The sequence below is a fragment of the Poecilia mexicana genome, unplaced genomic scaffold (genome assembly GCF_051168715.1).
Source record: "Poecilia mexicana isolate PSO_F unplaced genomic scaffold, ASM5116871v1 scaffold_22, whole genome shotgun sequence".
NCBI lineage: Eukaryota > Metazoa > Chordata > Actinopteri > Cyprinodontiformes > Poeciliidae > Poecilia > Poecilia mexicana.
Genome location: NW_028263391.1, coordinates 2,663,813 through 2,681,156, shown reverse-complemented (window position 1 = coordinate 2,681,156; position 17,344 = coordinate 2,663,813). Strand labels below are relative to the sequence as shown.

At 40.3% G+C, this 17,344-nt stretch overlaps 1 protein-coding gene and 1 pseudogene across 1 annotated transcript; both read left to right on the top strand.

The window, feature by feature from the left end:
* The first annotated feature begins 793 nt into the window (after nt 1–793).
* Nucleotides 794–4,792, top strand: LOC106920392 (tubulin beta-1 chain-like). Its single transcript, XM_014991375.2, has 7 exons — nt 794–953; nt 1,183–1,291; nt 1,649–1,759; nt 2,164–2,408; nt 2,522–2,844; nt 2,928–3,272; nt 3,343–4,792. The coding sequence occupies exons 1-7, from the start codon at nt 897–899 to the stop codon at nt 3,488–3,490; spliced, it is 1,338 nt and encodes a 445-aa protein (XP_014846861.1). The 5' UTR covers nt 794–896; the 3' UTR covers nt 3,491–4,792.
* A 2,633-nt stretch (nt 4,793–7,425) lies between these two features.
* LOC106920390 (uncharacterized) lies at nt 7,426–16,934 on the top strand (annotated as a pseudogene).
* Nucleotides 16,935–17,344: the final 410 nt, after the last annotated feature.

The following is a 17,344-nucleotide window of genomic DNA, read 5'->3' as shown; positions in this document are numbered from 1 at the left end:
TATTATTATTCTTTGAACATCTATCATCTCATAACTCCTACCTCTCCTGTTTGGCTTCTTGATGGGCTAAAATTCAACAGTGTTGTTGGGAAATGCCAATTTCCAGTCTGAGAACTCAGTCTTAAATAACCAATAAAATTGGTTACATGAGAAATGCAAAAATTCATGGATGATATCTTCATAAGTCAGTTTTCAAGGAAGACAGATTGTGTAAATATCATGGATATTATTTAGAATTGTCCAAAATGTAATAGAGACAACTGGCAAGTTCATTAAATAAATAAATACATACTGACAAGCATTAATTACACAGAAAATGTAAAAGAAATATTTAATAAAATTTTTAAAAAAATATGCAAATGAACACAGATATAACAAAATGACTAAATAGAAATGAAATGTAGACAATGGAATGAGCATAAGAATACAGAAGGCTTACCTATAATGGAAACATTCAACGTGTAAAATGTCATTTCAACTTTTACATTTTTGTACTTAATTTATTTTTATTGTGCATTTATTCTGTATAAACTTTCATCACTAAAAAATAAATACAGATTAATTTAGTTTTAAACATGATATGATTGTAACTATACGAAGCAAAAAATATGGCGAAGCAAAATCTTTGGCGAAAACACCAGCGGTGGTGTTAAAGGTTTATTTTTGGTTTCCAAGGTAACCCGGTAACCCCGCTCACTCCAACCAATGTTTGAACTGAAGTTACATTGTCCAATTAGGAACCGTTTACAATTTAAGTGAAACCCTTTTCATCCAATGGCGTGTAGCAACCGTTAAGCAACGTTCCCACCCACCTCCTAGGTTTATAATCCTCTGCGTGGAGTAGCACACCAACTTTGCCTGTTCGTGAAGGGTCACAAAGTCTTTATTTCGACAAAATGAGGGAAATCGTTCATCTTCAAGCTGGCCAATGCGGGAACCAGATTGGAGCCAAGGTTAGAAAGTATTCATGCTTGAAACTTCGGCCTAAATTCGTTGGGACACCGACTGATATATTACTTAGTTTGTGCGCGCTGCTAAATAATCAACAGCTTGCTCAGCAGGAAAAAAGCTAGCGTAGCTGTTAGCTGAAAGGCTATTCATAACTGTTGGCTTGCGTTGTTTTCAGTAAATCTCTCTGCTCAATTAGTTAATTTAATATTTTTCTTCTCTTTTTGGTTGTAGTTTTGGGAGGTGATAAGCGACGAACACGGTATTGACCCAACCGGGGTATACCACGGGGACAGCGACCTTCAGTTGGACCGTATCAACGTGTATTACAACGAGGCGTCAGGTTGGTTCATAGTTTGCCTCATAGTTGTATAGTATTACTTCATTGGAGGTCCAAGTAATTCAATATCTCAAAGAAACATTTTAGTACCACGACCGTCCACCAGAGGGCCTGGACTTCAAGTCAATTCAATGGTTACTAGTTAGCTGTTGCTAACGGCGACTATTAACTTTAGGAAGAGTTGTTGCTAACCTTTTAGTTGTTAGCAACAGATAACCGGTTGCTACAACTTTTCTCCCACATGTTGCGCACACTGGCTTTTATAATTAGAGAAAATAAATTATTATTGCAGTTAATGGAGAAAATGTTTTTCTTTCTATTTTTTTATACTTTAGTCCAATTTACTTTTGTCTCCTGTAGGTGGAAAGTATGTCCCTCGTGCTGTTCTGGTGGACTTGGAGCCGGGCACTATGGACTCTGTGAGGTCTGGTCCTTTTGGGCAGGTGTTTAGGCCTGACAACTTTGTTTTTGGTGAGTGTATTGCTTTAGCATATTTGCATTTTATTTACATAGAGCAGCCACACAAAACTGGAAGACTCTTTTTTGTATTAAAAAAATCCACAGAGATTTTTTTAATACAATGTTAAATATGATGCAGGTGAACTGGAAACAAACTATTATTTCTGTTTTGAATGAGGCTGAAAAGGAAACGAATCCTTTAAACTCACTAACAGATCTAATGTTGACCAGGAAGGTGAGGAAACAGGAAACAGTCTGAAGGAAAACCACTCAATTTAGTTCAAGTTTAAGAAATCTGGATCAAAGATGAAGTCATAAAACTAGTGAAATCTTTACAGTGAACTTTGACAACTAAGTCATGATAGTCCTAATTAAGTCTTTATTCTCTGAATATTCTCTACTTGGGTCTGTTCCAGGTCAGAGCGGTGCTGGTAATAACTGGGCTAAGGGCCACTACACTGAAGGAGCCGAGCTGGTGGACTCAGTGCTGGATGTGGTGAGGAAGGAGGCGGAGAGCTGCGACTGCCTGCAGGGCTTCCAGCTCACCCACTCCCTGGGAGGAGGCACTGGCTCTGGCATGGGCACGCTCCTCATCAGCAAGATCCGGGAGGAGTATCCGGACCGCATCATGAACACGTTCAGTGTGGTGCCGTCACCCAAGGTTTACATCTAGCATTCAAATCGGTTCAGATAAGATGCTCTGCCTCATAGCTGCTTCCTCTGGGTCTTTAACTAGGCTCCATTGTTCTCTGTAACCCCGCCCCCTCCTGACAGGTGTCAGACACTGTGGTGGAGCCCTATAACGCCACCCTGTCCGTCCACCAGCTGGTGGAGAACACCGATGAGACCTACTGCATTGACAACGAGGCGCTGTACGACATCTGCTTCCGTACGTTGAAGCTGACCACGCCCACCTACGGCGATCTGAACCACCTGGTGTCAGCCACAATGAGCGGCGTCACCACCTGCCTGCGCTTCCCCGGCCAGCTGAACGCCGACCTGAGGAAGCTGGCCGTCAACATGGTGCCGTTTCCCAGACTGCACTTCTTCATGCCGGGCTTCGCCCCGCTGACGAGCCGAGGCAGCCAGCAGTACAGGTGAAGACGCTGCGTCCAGCCTTAGATTACGATCAACACCACTGTTTTAGAAACTTCCTTTTCACTGAAGGTCTGTCTTCCAGGGCCCTGACAGTCCCTGAACTCACCATGCAGATGTTCGACGCCAAAAACATGATGGCGGCGTGCGACCCGCGCCACGGCCGCTACCTGACGGTGGCGGCCATCTTCCGCGGCCGCATGTCAATGAAGGAGGTGGACGAGCAGATGCTGAACGTTCAGAACAAGAACAGCAGCTACTTTGTGGAGTGGATCCCCAACAACGTGAAGACGGCCGTCTGCGACATCCCGCCACGCGGCCTCAAGATGGCCGCCACCTTCATTGGAAACAGCACAGCCATCCAGGAGCTGTTCAAGCGCATCTCGGAGCAGTTCACCGCCATGTTCCGCCGCAAGGCCTTCCTGCACTGGTGAGTACAATGCAGTGATTCATAGCGGCGTGCTGTACATCATATAGACACTGACGTTGTGTCGTCGCAGGTACACTGGCGAGGGCATGGATGAGATGGAGTTCACCGAGGCAGAGAGCAACATGAACGACCTGGTGTCTGAATACCAGCAGTACCAGGAGGCCACGGCAGAGGAGGAGGGAGAGTTTGAAGAGGAGGGAGAAGAAGACCTGGCCTAAGCAGCCGCCATGTTGTTTTTCCTCCTGATCTGCAGTTACAATCAGGAAGCATTTAGGTCAAAACACTGAAGTTGTGCTAAACAGCAGCAGCTTTACTGCTTCTGAGATTGAAGGATTTTCTCAGGCTCAGCTTGAATCATGTTAGATTTTACATTAGAACTATTTCTGGAATATACATATTTTAAATGTGTAAAGCTGACTCTACTAGTGATGTTAAAGTGTAACTAACCCCTGTTAGAAAGCATCAGAGCAGGCAGAGCCAAAAGACTCAGCCAGGTGTATGGCTGAGCGGTAAGCCTGGTATATTAACATATTTTGCTGAACGATAAATCATCCCAGAAGTTATTGCGATAAACAATTATATTCTTGTTTTGAGACCATTTTCGAGTAATATGAGATTGGCATAATGCAAGAACACATCTTCAAATTTCATTAAACTTTAGTTTCTAATGAATATTTAACACTGGAACCAAAAGACATTTTAAATATTCGAAATAATATTTAAAACCAGAACTTCAAATAAAATGGATGCTGAAGTTTCTGTAAACAAAATTACCTTTTAAAAAAAACAGGCTAATTTAGACCAAAGCACCAGACTGAAGAGTTTTGTATAAAGAGACACGAGAAAAACAATCATGTAAATGGAAATTATTGAGCTTATTTTAATTTATCATGTGACAAATTGATTTATGTCAACAGGCCTGGTGAGCGGCGCTGTGGTCAGGATGTCAAACACTGTTGACTTATCCAGTTTCTTGCCTATTTATTGTTTTGTTTGTTCCTCTTGTGGCTTTTCAGCCCCCTAATATAGTGACAGATGTAGGGAGTTTAGTGTGTTTCACCATTCAACTGAAGGACCCGAGCACTGAGACTGTTTTATGTAGAATATCACAGAACTAAACAAATTTACATGATTTATTGAAAAACATAAAGAACCCTAAATAGCCTATTTAAACAATTTATTAAGACAAGAAAGTTGATTTGGGGTTGGTTACACTTTAAACCTCTGTTCTCTGTCTGTGAGCTGATTGGTTTTTGCTTTGCCAGTGGGACTGTGTAGAACGGTTCCATTAGACCCGACTCATGTTCACTGTTCATAGAACTTTCCTCCAAGCTGCTCGTTACTTCCTGTTACACTGACAAGTTCTACATAGTTACTGAGGTTAGTCATTTTCTCTGGAAAACATATTTAGGGTTAGTTCACTGATTGCACTACAACACTGGAAATGACTGTCAGTCTCTGTTACTTTTCTGCTTTTGTTTACATAGATTTTGAATAAACACTTTCAACTTGGTGCTGAAGTGTGTGTCGTGACGAATTGAATTATTTTGACAGGCTTGGTGAGCAGGGCTGTGGATCAGTATTTTTGTCACTTATAGAAGCATAACAATTTTTTAACATTCTCAAAGGTTCTGGTGCCGTCAGTCTGCAGTCCAACATTCAGCTGTTACCCCACAGGGCTCAGTCTGTTCAGACGGTCAGCCTTCAGCTTCTGATTTGCTTTTAGATAAGCAGAGCTGTCAGTTTGTAGATGTCATGTAATGATAAAACAAATTGCCAGTCAAATGAATCCTACAGGAAGTTGAGCTTGACTCTGAAATGTAGTGAACTGATTTTTTTTCCTCCAAGCATTCATAAGAGATTTTTAAATTTGTAATGAATGTACTTTTGAAAATTGACTTGAATGGATTGAAAACTCAAGTCAGAGCAAATGCAGGATCCTCAGTAATAGTTAACCATAAATATGATCCCAAGAAACGTTACAGAGCCTCACTAGCATGTTCTATTTATCTATTTTCTACATGCAGACAGTAAACAAAGCTGGAGACACCAGGTTGATGGTGTCAGAATCTCCATTTTAAAAAGGGAAAAGTCTGACAAATTTAAAGCCTCAAAACTATTTTCTGTTGCAGTTAATTTTTCATGTAGCGATGGTTGTGATTCACCAAACTGTACTGATGATTTCTCTTCTGTTAGTACATAATCATTTGGTGTGTGAAACCAATTTAAGTCTTTGGGGATTCAGTTATAAGGAGTTTTGTTGTAGCTTAATGTTTGGTGACCTGGAGTTGATGAACATGAACTGAAGATTGGATGTTGAACATAGATATGAATTATTAAACATAACAAACTGAACTAAATTCTATCTTTAAATGAATCAGAACTGTGGCTTCTAAATAGAAATTGACAATTAGTTGAAAAACAACCATCCAACAAAGTTATGAAAGGGAAGAAAATACAGACACATGACGTTCAAGAGGGAATTAATATGACGGCCAGGATCCCACTGAGCATCCTCTGTAGGGTGCAGGTATCCAGGAAGAGTACCAGCAGAAACTGCTTCTTGTAGCTTTCTGTTATGATCAAATCATCTGGGTATGTTTCACCAACTGCTTCTTGATCCAAAAATATCCGATTAATGCAAATCATTTTAATGCTTCTGCAGCACCACCATTTAAATAAAAGGGAAACATGGGGTCAAGTGCTCTGCTGAATGAAAACTTCAGAGTACTTGTAGAGGATCCTTCTTTTCTCATAGCTCCATTTGCTATGAGAAAAATGACTGCAGCGATAATAGGTGTAGCTTTGAAAGATTCAGAAAACTAGAGTTTCTGAGTGAGTGAATGAATAAAGTAGAGAAAAGATTATACCAAGTTACTGAACAGGTTATAGCTGATAAAGCTTTTAGGATGATGCACAAAATATCTACTTTCCTCCATGTTTATCAGCCTTTTCAAAGCAGTTTTATGTATGTAGCCCTGATTACTCTGGTAGTCTTTAACTTACTTATAAACTTCTAAGAAACACTAGACTAGAAGTTGCTGATGGCCAAACGAAACTCCGTGCAGCTTGTGTTGGAAAAACGTTCAATACTCGAAGCTTTTCAACGCTGTTCCCTTTACTGACACCTGGTGGCCAAAAGTATGAAGAGCAGCTTGAATCTACTAATGTGGATTTCCATGAGTCAGGTTTTTTCTATATAAAACTTGAAATCAATTCTTACAATAGGTAATAAGTAAAAAATGTGTTAAAATCGGGTCAAATTCTTCCAGTGACTGTTTGCTGTTTACTGTATTTTCTTGATCTCCTAAAGCCACAGCAGGTAGGAACTGACATTAAAACAACAAAGCTAGTTTATGAACAAGATGTTTCACTTTAACATAAACTGTTGTTTCTGTGTCTCGAACATTTTAGTTAAAATGAACCTGTTCTTCTTTCAGTGATGTGACTCACAGTGACTAGTATCCTGGAATTACCAATACTCCATGTTAACATTCCTCAAGTACAAGTAAAAAATATGTTTTATTAAAACTACTCCCTGAAGTCAATTTTTTCCAAAAAGTTACTCAAATAAATGTAACTATGACTGACTCACCTCTGGTTGACGAACAGATTCTTTCACCTCAGGTGTAAATCTCCCTGGTAACCAGCTCCTCCCTGGTTACCACGGTTTGCCTCTCTGATAAAAGCTGTCCCATCAGTCTAGGTGGACCTCCACCTTCTGGTAGGTCTGCTGCTGCTCCATCTTCTCTCCATGTTCAGATGATGGATTGATCAGAGATGTGGGATTTGTTCCAATCTGCCTGTTGTTGTAGATCCTAACCCTGATTTAAACTTCTCCCTGGTCTGTTGGTCTCCATGTTGTTCTCTAATGTTCTCTAACAAACATCTGAGGTCAGAAAACCAACAGCTGGATTCTCTTTACTAATCATGTGACTTCTGACAGCAGTGGCTTGTTCTGGATTTTATTTAGGGTTATCTGAATAAAGGGAGGATCATGATTACAGTTTAGTGTTAATGTGTTGTTTTGCCTGTTTCATGCATGATCAGAGGATTTATGGTGAGCCCCCCTCTCTCTACCCTGGAATGTTCTCCTGCTGGATTACTGTGTTAAAGCTGCTGGACTGGCTTATCTACAGTTTCTGGCTTCAACATGAGGTCTGCTGTTCTGTACCTGCTGATGCTCTGCTGTTCTGTTGGTGAAGGCCGAGCGGAGGTCTCTGTTCCTGCAGACGATGGCAGCAGGACCGAAGCAAGTCCCCCCAGGGACCTGAGCGTCCTCTGGGAAGAGATGCAGGGCCTGAAGCAGCTGGTCCTCAGTCTAAAGGGGGAACAAGTGGAGCAACGACAAGAACTCCGGACTGTGGAGAGTCGGCTGAGGGACGGGGAGATGGAGGCAAAGCTGCAGAAGCAGAGCATGGATGAGCTGCAGATGGCGCTAGACCTCCTGCTGACGGAGCAGACCTCTGGTCTGAGGAAGAAGGTAGAGGAGCTGGAAGAGCAGACCAAAGGTCAGACTAGTTGTTGTGTTTCCTGTTCATGTGCTTCATTAACCTTATCATCCTATCGGCTGATCATAGCTGTGACGAGGAGATAAAGGCGAGATCCATCAACCAGAGTCCGTTCAGTTCAGTATATTTGGACAGATAAAGGCAGAGAGTTCAGGTTCAATTCTAGCCAAACCTTTTCCAAAAAGATGTAGTCTCAACTCAGCACAGCAACCCCTAAATCTCTGGTCCCCAGTTCCACAAGCAGAGTTCTGGTCTGCTGGGTTTTCTTTTGTCCAAGTACCAGGACATTCTAGAGCTTCATGCTACTTCCTGCTAACAAACTGGATGGAGATGTTGATTTCATTTTCCAGCAGAACTTGGTATTGGCCCACAGTGCCAAAAGTACCAAAAGCTACTCCAATATCCATGGTGACATTGTGATTGATTGGTCAGCAAACTGACCTTTAACCCCATCTTCAAGATTGATTGAGCTTTAGCTTTCTTTTTCTTACAAAAACAAAGCAACAAAACTGTCAGTCTGTGGATGTTTAAACACTAAGAGGCAAACATCCAACCACCTGCAACTGGAACTGGAGAGAAAAGTTGGTTTTCCACTGTACTGACTGAGTGAGGCTGAATAGAAATGTACACCACACTTATCAGATTTTATATATGAACAGTTTTAAAGTCATCCTCCACCATATGTTTATTTAGCACATAAAACTGATAAAATACTCAGTTTTGAAAATGTTTCAAAGCTTTATGGATCCTTCTCTCAGGCGTTCCGATCCTGACCCCAGACAGCTCTGACATTTCCTGCCTCGTTTGTTTCTCTTAGCTGAGATATCAGAGCTTCATGCCAGAATAAACAGCAGTGACAACTCAGTGGAGATCCTGAAGAAGAAGAACTCAGGTGAGTCCCAGAAAAAACAAAAAGCTGCTGGTGTGTCTCTGCAGCGCTGAGCGGTTCGGTGCTGCTGTCTCCACAGCTGTTGCGGCTGAGCTGCCGTTCCTGCAGACCAGACTGAGGGCCAGTGAGAGCAGCGTGGAGCAGCTGAGGAGGAAGGACACAGGTCATCATCCTCCTCTCATCAACTTCATTACTTCTCTGGGTTCAGCACAGAGCTCCACTGAAGTGTTCACACTCCCTGACCTTATCCACATCTCCTCATGTTCCTACCACAAACTTATTTGTATTAATTAGGATTCCTTTGTGACAAACCAACACATACGACTGTGGAAGCAGAAAAAAAATGATAATTTAAAAGCTGTGGAAAATCTAAAAAACATGGCGTGACTTATGTTTCCAATAAACATAGAATTCCACAAATTGAAACAATAAAAGTGAATTTACTTTATGGAAACACAATCATTTTTAAAAAGCTCATGTTTTTTGATAAAAGGTTTTTTGGTCACATTAAATGGATGTATTTTGCGAAACTACAATACAAACACTTTTTTTCACATCACACAAGTCACGTGATCAACAGCTGGATGGTACTACTTTTGAAAATGTCGAAGAAGACAACAGGAAGTAAAAAAAAGACAACAGGAAGTAAAAAAAAGACAACAGGAAGTAGCCATGGATATGAATAAGGAAGGAGCAGGAGGAGGACAGGGTGTTTTGTTACTCAAAGTGCAGCTGGATCCACCTGAGCTCTCACAGCTTCACTCAGTTAACAAAAGTAATGTGTCATTCTGAAGTGTTAGACATTTGTCACATGTTCTGAGTTGGACAGGCCAGTAGGATCTGATCCAGTGGATTTCCCTCTGGATGCCTGCTGTCAGTAACCTGCGTTTTGCTGCTTTCAGTTCTGGCAGGCAGACTGTGCAACACGGAGAGTTTGATGGAGGAGCTGATGGGGCAGATCTCAGGTCAGGCTGCTCCTCACACTCTTTGCAGTCTGGTTCGTTCTTAGATTCAGTGGGACTTTCTAAACGTTTCATCACACAGAGCTCAGGATGTTTGTGGACCTAGAAAATGTAGCTAGCTAGCATGTTTTCCTGAAGTTTTCTCAGTTCTGTTGCAGGAGTCTTGAATAAAAACTTCAACTCAAAGAAATTCTGACGCCAGTTTGATTTAGCAAAGGTTGTTTGATCTTAATCTCAAACTAAGAACTACAGTAAAAGTATTCACACCCTCTGAGGTTTTTCACATGTTGTCACTGCAGCCACAAGCTCCACTGTATTTCATCAGTGATGCTCTGAGCCTCACTGCCAACTTTAATCATCAGAACGGATCAAACTCAGTCAGACTGGACGGAGGGCGTCTGTGAACATCAGTTTTTACATTTTGTTACAGATCCTCAGTTGGATTTATGTTTGAACTTTGACTAGGCCATTTTAGCATATCAGTATTCTTTTATCAGATTCAAAGAATGCCACATCTGTTTTCTTATTTGTGAAGAAAATGTGAAAACTTTGTGTTCATCTATGACATGAAATCCCAGTAAAATACATTGAAGCTCCTGACTGTAATGTGACAAAATGTGGAAAGTGGAGCGTTTTTATCATTCTGCTGCAACAGTTTGAGTGGCAGCAAGAGTAGAAAAGCAAAGTATCTGCCAGGAGTCACTACAAACGTTTGTGTTGAAATGAAAAACATTCGTCAGATTTTCTTCTCTCCCAGAGATCCAGGCCTGCAACACTTCAGCTGGGATGGATTCTGAAGTTCTGGTGCTGGAGAGTCACCTGGACATCCACCTACACAAGCTGAAGGCTGACATCGAAGGTAACGGTCAGCCTTCTGGGTCCAAGACATTTTACTAAGAGCACATGATGCTACTACATCAGCCTCCTCTCCTCTGACACTGTCATGTATCAGCAGCTAAAGCTGCTGCAGCAACGAGCCCATAGTTACATCACATCTATGTTTCTGTCACCTTTTATTCAAAGCTCATCTACTTGTAGTGGGAAACTGGCTTGTAGCAGAGACTTTGATGAAAACTTCAGACGATCCTGGAAGGCTAACATGCTAGCCAGAGCTATTCTACTGACCTGCAGATGACCTTTGATTCATTCCGGTTAAAAATCCAACATGCTTACAATAATTCAACTAGAACTGAGTTGCTTTATTCATTATTCATTTTATTTGTGAAATCTAAAAAAATAATAAATAAAAAAAAAACAGATGCAAGGACTTTTTCTAATATCTTAACCTCTTACACCCTCAGGGGGTATAAATAAATTTAAATCTTAACATTTTGGGCAAAACCTTTATGCGGAATAGTTTTTGAAAGATCAAAGCCTCTTTTAGCGGATAATAAAAAATAAAAAAAAATTTAAAGGCACGTGGAGCCTTTGTTTACAGAGCGAGCCGAGGTCAAGTGGCAGCTGGACCCACCGGTGGGTCCGTCGGGTTCTAGTTAATACAAGACAAAACTGACTGACGAGTAACTTTTCAGTGATATAAATACATTTGTTTTAGTCAATAATTCTTGAATATAAATTAAACCATACTAGCTCCACAGGTTGATGGTTTCACTTATAAAAATACATTTTTTTCTGTTTTAAATTTTTAAAAAATCTCCCAGTGGAACTAGTACTTTTAAATACTCAAGAGTTATTGACTTGTTGTCTGATTTAACAGCAGTAAAACTTCTTCACTGGAACATCAACGTTTCAGCTCCACTGGTTATTAGAAAAAGGTGGATGTTTTATCTGACTCTCTTCCTTTCCAGGTCAAATTCATGTGTTGGAAAACAAACTGAGTTCCAGTCTTGTGGGTCTGGACGGCCTGAGTGCTGCTGCTGGTCAGACCATTCAACAACCGGTCACACAATCAGATTCTTTTATTCTGGCCTTTAACACCAAACTGAACTGTTTGCTGCAGAGCATCGCCTGAACCAAGCTGAGAGACAACAGGATGAACTCAGGAACCACAACACAGGTGAGCAGCACTTTGACCCATGTGAAGGCTGACGGGTCCATACAGACCCGACCCACTGACCCAACATACAGGACATTACAGTAATCCAGCCACTGGTCACCATGTTGCCTTCAAAGATCAGGTTTTATTTTTGCGAGCTGCTGCAGTGGAAACAGTTCAACTGAACTAATCTGACAGTGGAGTTTGACTTTTGCACGTCAGTCACCTGTTTATCAGTTAGTTTTATGAAATAAATAATCATTTTAGTAGTTTTGATTGTAGTCGAAGTTGTTCTTCAGGATCAAGTTTTTTTTAAAACCTGAAACGGATGCAAAACATCCATAAGTTAAATAAAGGAAGGCAGTAATCAGGCTGGCTTTGATTGATAATGTGCATTGATTTAGGTGTAAGAAAAACATTTCAGGAAAGTATCTGTTTTAAAAGGAAGTTAATAAACTCTAGAATGAAGACAAGTGAGACAATAAGAGTCCAGTGACTGATGGAGACAGGCAGCAATCCCCTGGGACACTTCAGGTCCGACGGCCTCGACGACAAAAAAGGAAAAAATTTTACTGTTTGTTTGTTTTAGAGTTGGTGAGCAGACTGGAATCCAGTGAAAAACAGCTGGGAGATCTGAGGACAATAAACACATGTATGATGTTTACTTTATTGAAAATGAAACTTATTTTAAAAACAAGTTGAAAAATAAAAAATATAATAAAAGACAAATCTGTTCTGTAGACATGGAGACCAGACTGAACTCTACTGAGGAACAACTGGACCAATTAAAGAATCAGTCTGCAGGTACCATCATCAGGTCTTGTGTTTGGTTCTGTTCATCCTCAGTGAAATCATGAAATGAATGAATGAATGAATTCTGTTTAGTTCTGGAGTTCAGACTGAGAGTCAGTGAGAGACGACTGGAGGAGCAGCAAACAGGAAACTCGGGTAACATGTTTAATGTCTTCTTCCTGTTGAAATACATTTTAAATAATACAAATCATTTAGCTGTAGCTCTTACAATTGTAAATAATAAAAATGATAAAGGTACATATTTCTGAAAAGTGAGCCAGGTCTTAACACAAATTAAACTGTAGAATAAAACTGAATGATCCAACGATGGTTCCTGGAGGAACTCCTTCCTAACAGTCAGTTTTCTGTCTAGAGTTGGTGAGCAGACTGAGATCCAGAGAGAAACAACTAGAGGATCAGAAGACAACAATCACAGGTTCCACAGGATGCTGAGTGACTTGAAGCACAATAAACATGAAAATTAAGATGATGTATTAAATCCATGAATAAAATCTGATCTGCTCTGTAGACATGGAGACCAGACTGAACTCTACTGAGGAACAACTGGACCAATTAAAGAATCAGTCTGCAGGTACCATCATCAGGTCTTGTGTTTGGTTCTGTTCATCCTCTGTGAAATCATGAAATGAATGAATGAATTCTGTTTAGTTCTGGAGTTCAGACTGAGAGTCAGTGAGAGACGACTGGAGGAGCAGCAAACAGGAAGCTCAGGTAACATGGGAAACTTTCCTGTTGCTTATTTCAAACATAAATGACTGACTGCTGCTTCATTCAGCTGACATCTCACTCCAACTGAAATCCACTGAAGCTCAGCTGGTCCAGTTGAAGAACCACACAGCAGGTACTAACGTTGGTGCTTTAAATAAGTTTTGTATGGTAGTAAATAACCATTATGACTCATTTATTATGTCCTGCTCAGTTCTGGAGGTCAGACTGAGAGTCAGTGAGAAGAACCTGGAAAACCTGAAGACAGAAAACTCAGGTAACAATAAGGCCAACTGGATATTTACAACCATACGCTGTTTAGATCCTGATTTTGTGATGTCTTACTTTTTATTAAGAATGCAAAAAATGAATGGGATGTTGGTCAGACTGAGAGAGAACGGTTCACGGTTAGAAAACCTTTGTCAGATTAACGTCAAAAATCAAAATGCCACAAACAACGTGAATGAAGCAAAAATATCTGTAAGCTTTTTGATAAATCTGCCAACATTAAAACAAATCTTAACATTCTTAGTTTTGGAAGTCAGACTGAGGGTCATTGAGAGACGACTGGAAGACACACGAAGCTGAAAATTTACCTTTAAAAGTTTTATTTACAGAATGTAAAACTCAGACCTACAGAACAGAGAGAGCAGAAACACTGGAAAACTCCCAGTTTATTGTTAACTGTCTCAGATTCCTAACATGTCCTAAAATATAGTTAGAAATCTGTGAATTTGATTGAAAGAAACTAAATGATCCAATAATGGCTCCTTGAGGAACTCCCTGCTGATGGTCTGTGTTCAGAGTTGGTGAGCAGACTGAGAGCCAGAGAAACACAGCAGGAAGACCAGAGGACAACAAACATAAGTACCAGTAGATGTTCACTGAAATATTGGCAAATTAATCTGTTTCTTAAAAATGAGTAAAATTATGAAAGCGAAAACCTGATATGTTCTGTAGACATGGAGACCAGACTGAACTCTACTGAGGAACAACTGGACCAATTAAAGAATCAGTCTGCAGGTACCATCATCAGGTCTTGTGTTTGATTCTGTTCATCCTCAGTGAAATCATGAAATGAATGAATGAATGAATTCTGTTTAGTTCTGGAGTTCAGACTGAGAGTCAGTGAGAGACGAGTGGAGGAGCAGCAAACAGGAAACTCGGGTAACATGTTTAATGTCTTCTTCCTGTTGAAATACATTTTAAATAATACAAATCATTTAGCTGTAGCTCTTACAATTGTAAATAATAAAAATGATAAAGGTACATATTTCTGAAAAGTGAGCCAGGTCTTAACACAAATTAAACTGTAGAATAAAACTGAATGATCCAACGATGGTTCCTGGAGGAACTCCTTCCTAACAGTCAGTTTTCTGTCTAGAGTTGGTGAGCAGACTGAGATCCAGAGAGAAACAACTAGAGGATCAGAAGACAACAATCACAGGTTCCACAGGATGCTGAGTGACTTGAAGCACAATAAACATGAAAATTAAGATGATGTATTAAATCCATGAATAAAATCTGATCTGCTCTGTAGACATGGAGACCAGACTGAACTCTACTGAGGAACAACTGGACCAATTAAAGAATCAGTCTGCAGGTACCATCATCAGGTCTTGTGTTTGGTTCTGTTCATCCTCTGTGAAATCATGAAATGAATGAATGAATTCTGTTTAGTTCTGGAGTTCAGACTGAGAGTCAGTGAGAGACGACTGGAGGAGCAGCAAACAGGAAGCTCAGGTAACATGGGAAACTTTTACATGGACTGAACATTTCTAATAACTTGTCTTAGCTAGAGCAGGTTTGTTTTACATCTGAACCAAGAAAACAGAACGTCTTGCTCCAGATCTGTTGTCTCACATGTAATGTTGTAGAAATCCTCCAGTCCAAACTGCCTGGTTCAGGTTAAAATGACTCAGTTATTCCATAATGTTTCTAACAAACTTGTTAAAATAGATGATTAAAGCTTCTAAGTTTCTGTTTTAAATCAATATTATTGCATAACGATAATACTGAGTGGCTTTGCTGGTAGTTGCTACTAGTTACATGGTTCAACTATTCTGATGTTATAAATTATGTTTATTTCAAATCTATGTGTGACTTTCAGCTCAGTTCTCCAGGATGGAGTCCAGACTGACGGATGAACAGAGCAGAACTGCAGGTCAGTCACATTTTCACAAATCATTTGATTAATAAATAATTTCAAGATGTTTTTTATTATCTATGGGCTTTAAATCACAGAAGTTTGCAGATTTGTAGGTCTTAATCATTTTAATTTTAAGAAATGATTAAATTTTTAAAAAAGTTTAATCATTTTAATCAGTTTTCTGGTAGGCACAGTCTGCCTACCAGAACTGAAACACTGGAGAAACCCAGTGTTTAGATAACAGGTTGAAAAAATGAGACCGATCTGATTCTACACATTGTTACACATTTTAATGAGTCATATTATTGTAGTAATGATTTATAATAAATTATTTTTCAGAGTTTGAAACCCAACTGTCAGCTGTGACTTTCAGACTGAATGTGACTAAAGAGCTTCTGGATGATCTGAAGAATCAAAGTCTAGGTGACAGATAATTACATTTTTTTGTACTTATTTTTTTTTAGCAGTTTGTTTCTGCATATTGTGTCTGGATGAAGGGTTTTGTGTTTTATGTGTCAGCTGGAGCAGCTGAACTGGCTTCACTTTCAGAGAGACTGACTGCAGCTCAGGGGAACACAGAAGGTAAATTCTCCTGAGACATTCTGGGCGCCTGACGTTCAGAAACAATGAAAAATAATGAAGGTGTTTCATCTAAGCTGCCAATCAGACTGAAGACAGAACGATTAAACTCTTCAGCTCTGACGTCATCACAGAACCAAACATGGAGAAGCAGGGTTCAGCTTCTATGCACCTCAAATCTGGGACGAACTTCCAGAAAACTGAAAAATAGCTGAAACACTGAGTTCCTTTAAATCCAGGCTAAAAACAAGCCAGTTTAGAATTTAACCATTTGAACTGTAAGAAATGGAATATTGACCAACCAATATATTTGATGTGTATTGATTTTTAATGATGACACTTGACAAAATGTAAAATCTGTTATTGATTTTCACAGCTCCTGACTATAATGATGTTTATGATGTAAAGCACTTGAACGGCTGTGTTGTTGAAATGTACTGTGCAAATAAATTTGATTGATCTATTGATCGCTGAGGCTCCAACATGTTTCTTTCAGATGAGCTGAAGGTGGCTTTCTCAGCCGGTCTGACTGATTCAGGAATAGTTGGTCCATTTGATGAAGAAACTACTCTGATCTTCTCCAAAACCATCACCAACGTTGGCCGAGGCTACAACAGCTCTGCAGGTAGCAGGAGGACCATCTCTGTAAATGCTCTCTCTGGCTGCAGGGCAGTGAACTGATGAATTAATGTTGCTGCTGCAGGTGTTTTCACCGCTCCAGTCACAGGACTTTATTTCTTCAGCTTCACGGCTGCAGATTATTTGAAGGGTTACATGGGCCTGTACCTGTACCGGAATGAGCAGCCAGTCAGCTTCAGCCTGGACCTGAATGACCACGGAGGGTACACCTCCATGACCAGTGCAGTGGCTCTGCAGCTGGACCGGGGCGATCGGGTTCGCCTCGCTCTGCCAGCCAGCTATCGGCTCTATGACGACTCCAGAAACTTCAGCATGTTCTCAGGTTTCCTGCTGTTCCCGGTCTGACCTGGCTGAGTCAGGAGCAACATGGAGTCTTTATTCAGACTGAAATAAAAGTTGATTTCTTTGGTCAGTGGAAAGGTCAGTCAGTGGTTCCATTTTGAACAAACTCAACTTGAAGCATCTTGATGAGTATAAGTACACATTTCATCAGGTTGGATATGTGTATTATTTTGTGGTCTGTCTCTTGTCTGTGCTGTGTATGATCTAATCCCAACCTGTATGTCTCTCCATACAGGTTGGGAACAGATCCGGTCATGGTTGGAATGCTGAGTGACATCAAAAACTGGGAAAAAAACAAAAAAAGTGTAATATCACATCTATCCCACTCAAATCAACAAAAAAAAATCAAGTTGTTAGGAGAGAAAATCACAGATGGGGACCTCAAGGTCTTAGGACTCCTATGATTTAATATCTATATGCTCCTGCTGGCTCAAACACAAGTAACCTTAACTACGCAGATGATCCACAGTTCTACATTATGATGTCA

Excerpts from the sequence above, each read along its gene's own strand:
- LOC106920392 (XM_014991375.2), top strand. The coding sequence starts at position 897 with ATGAGGGAAATCGTTCATCTTCAAGCTGGCCAATGCGGGAACCAGATT. Across the intron at positions 954-1,182 it reads GGAACCAGATTGGAGCCAAG|TTTTGGGAGGTGATAAGCGA; the intron begins GTTAGAAAGTAT and ends TTTTGGTTGTAG. Across the intron at positions 1,292-1,648 it reads GTATTACAACGAGGCGTCAG|GTGGAAAGTATGTCCCTCGT; the intron begins GTTGGTTCATAG and ends TGTCTCCTGTAG.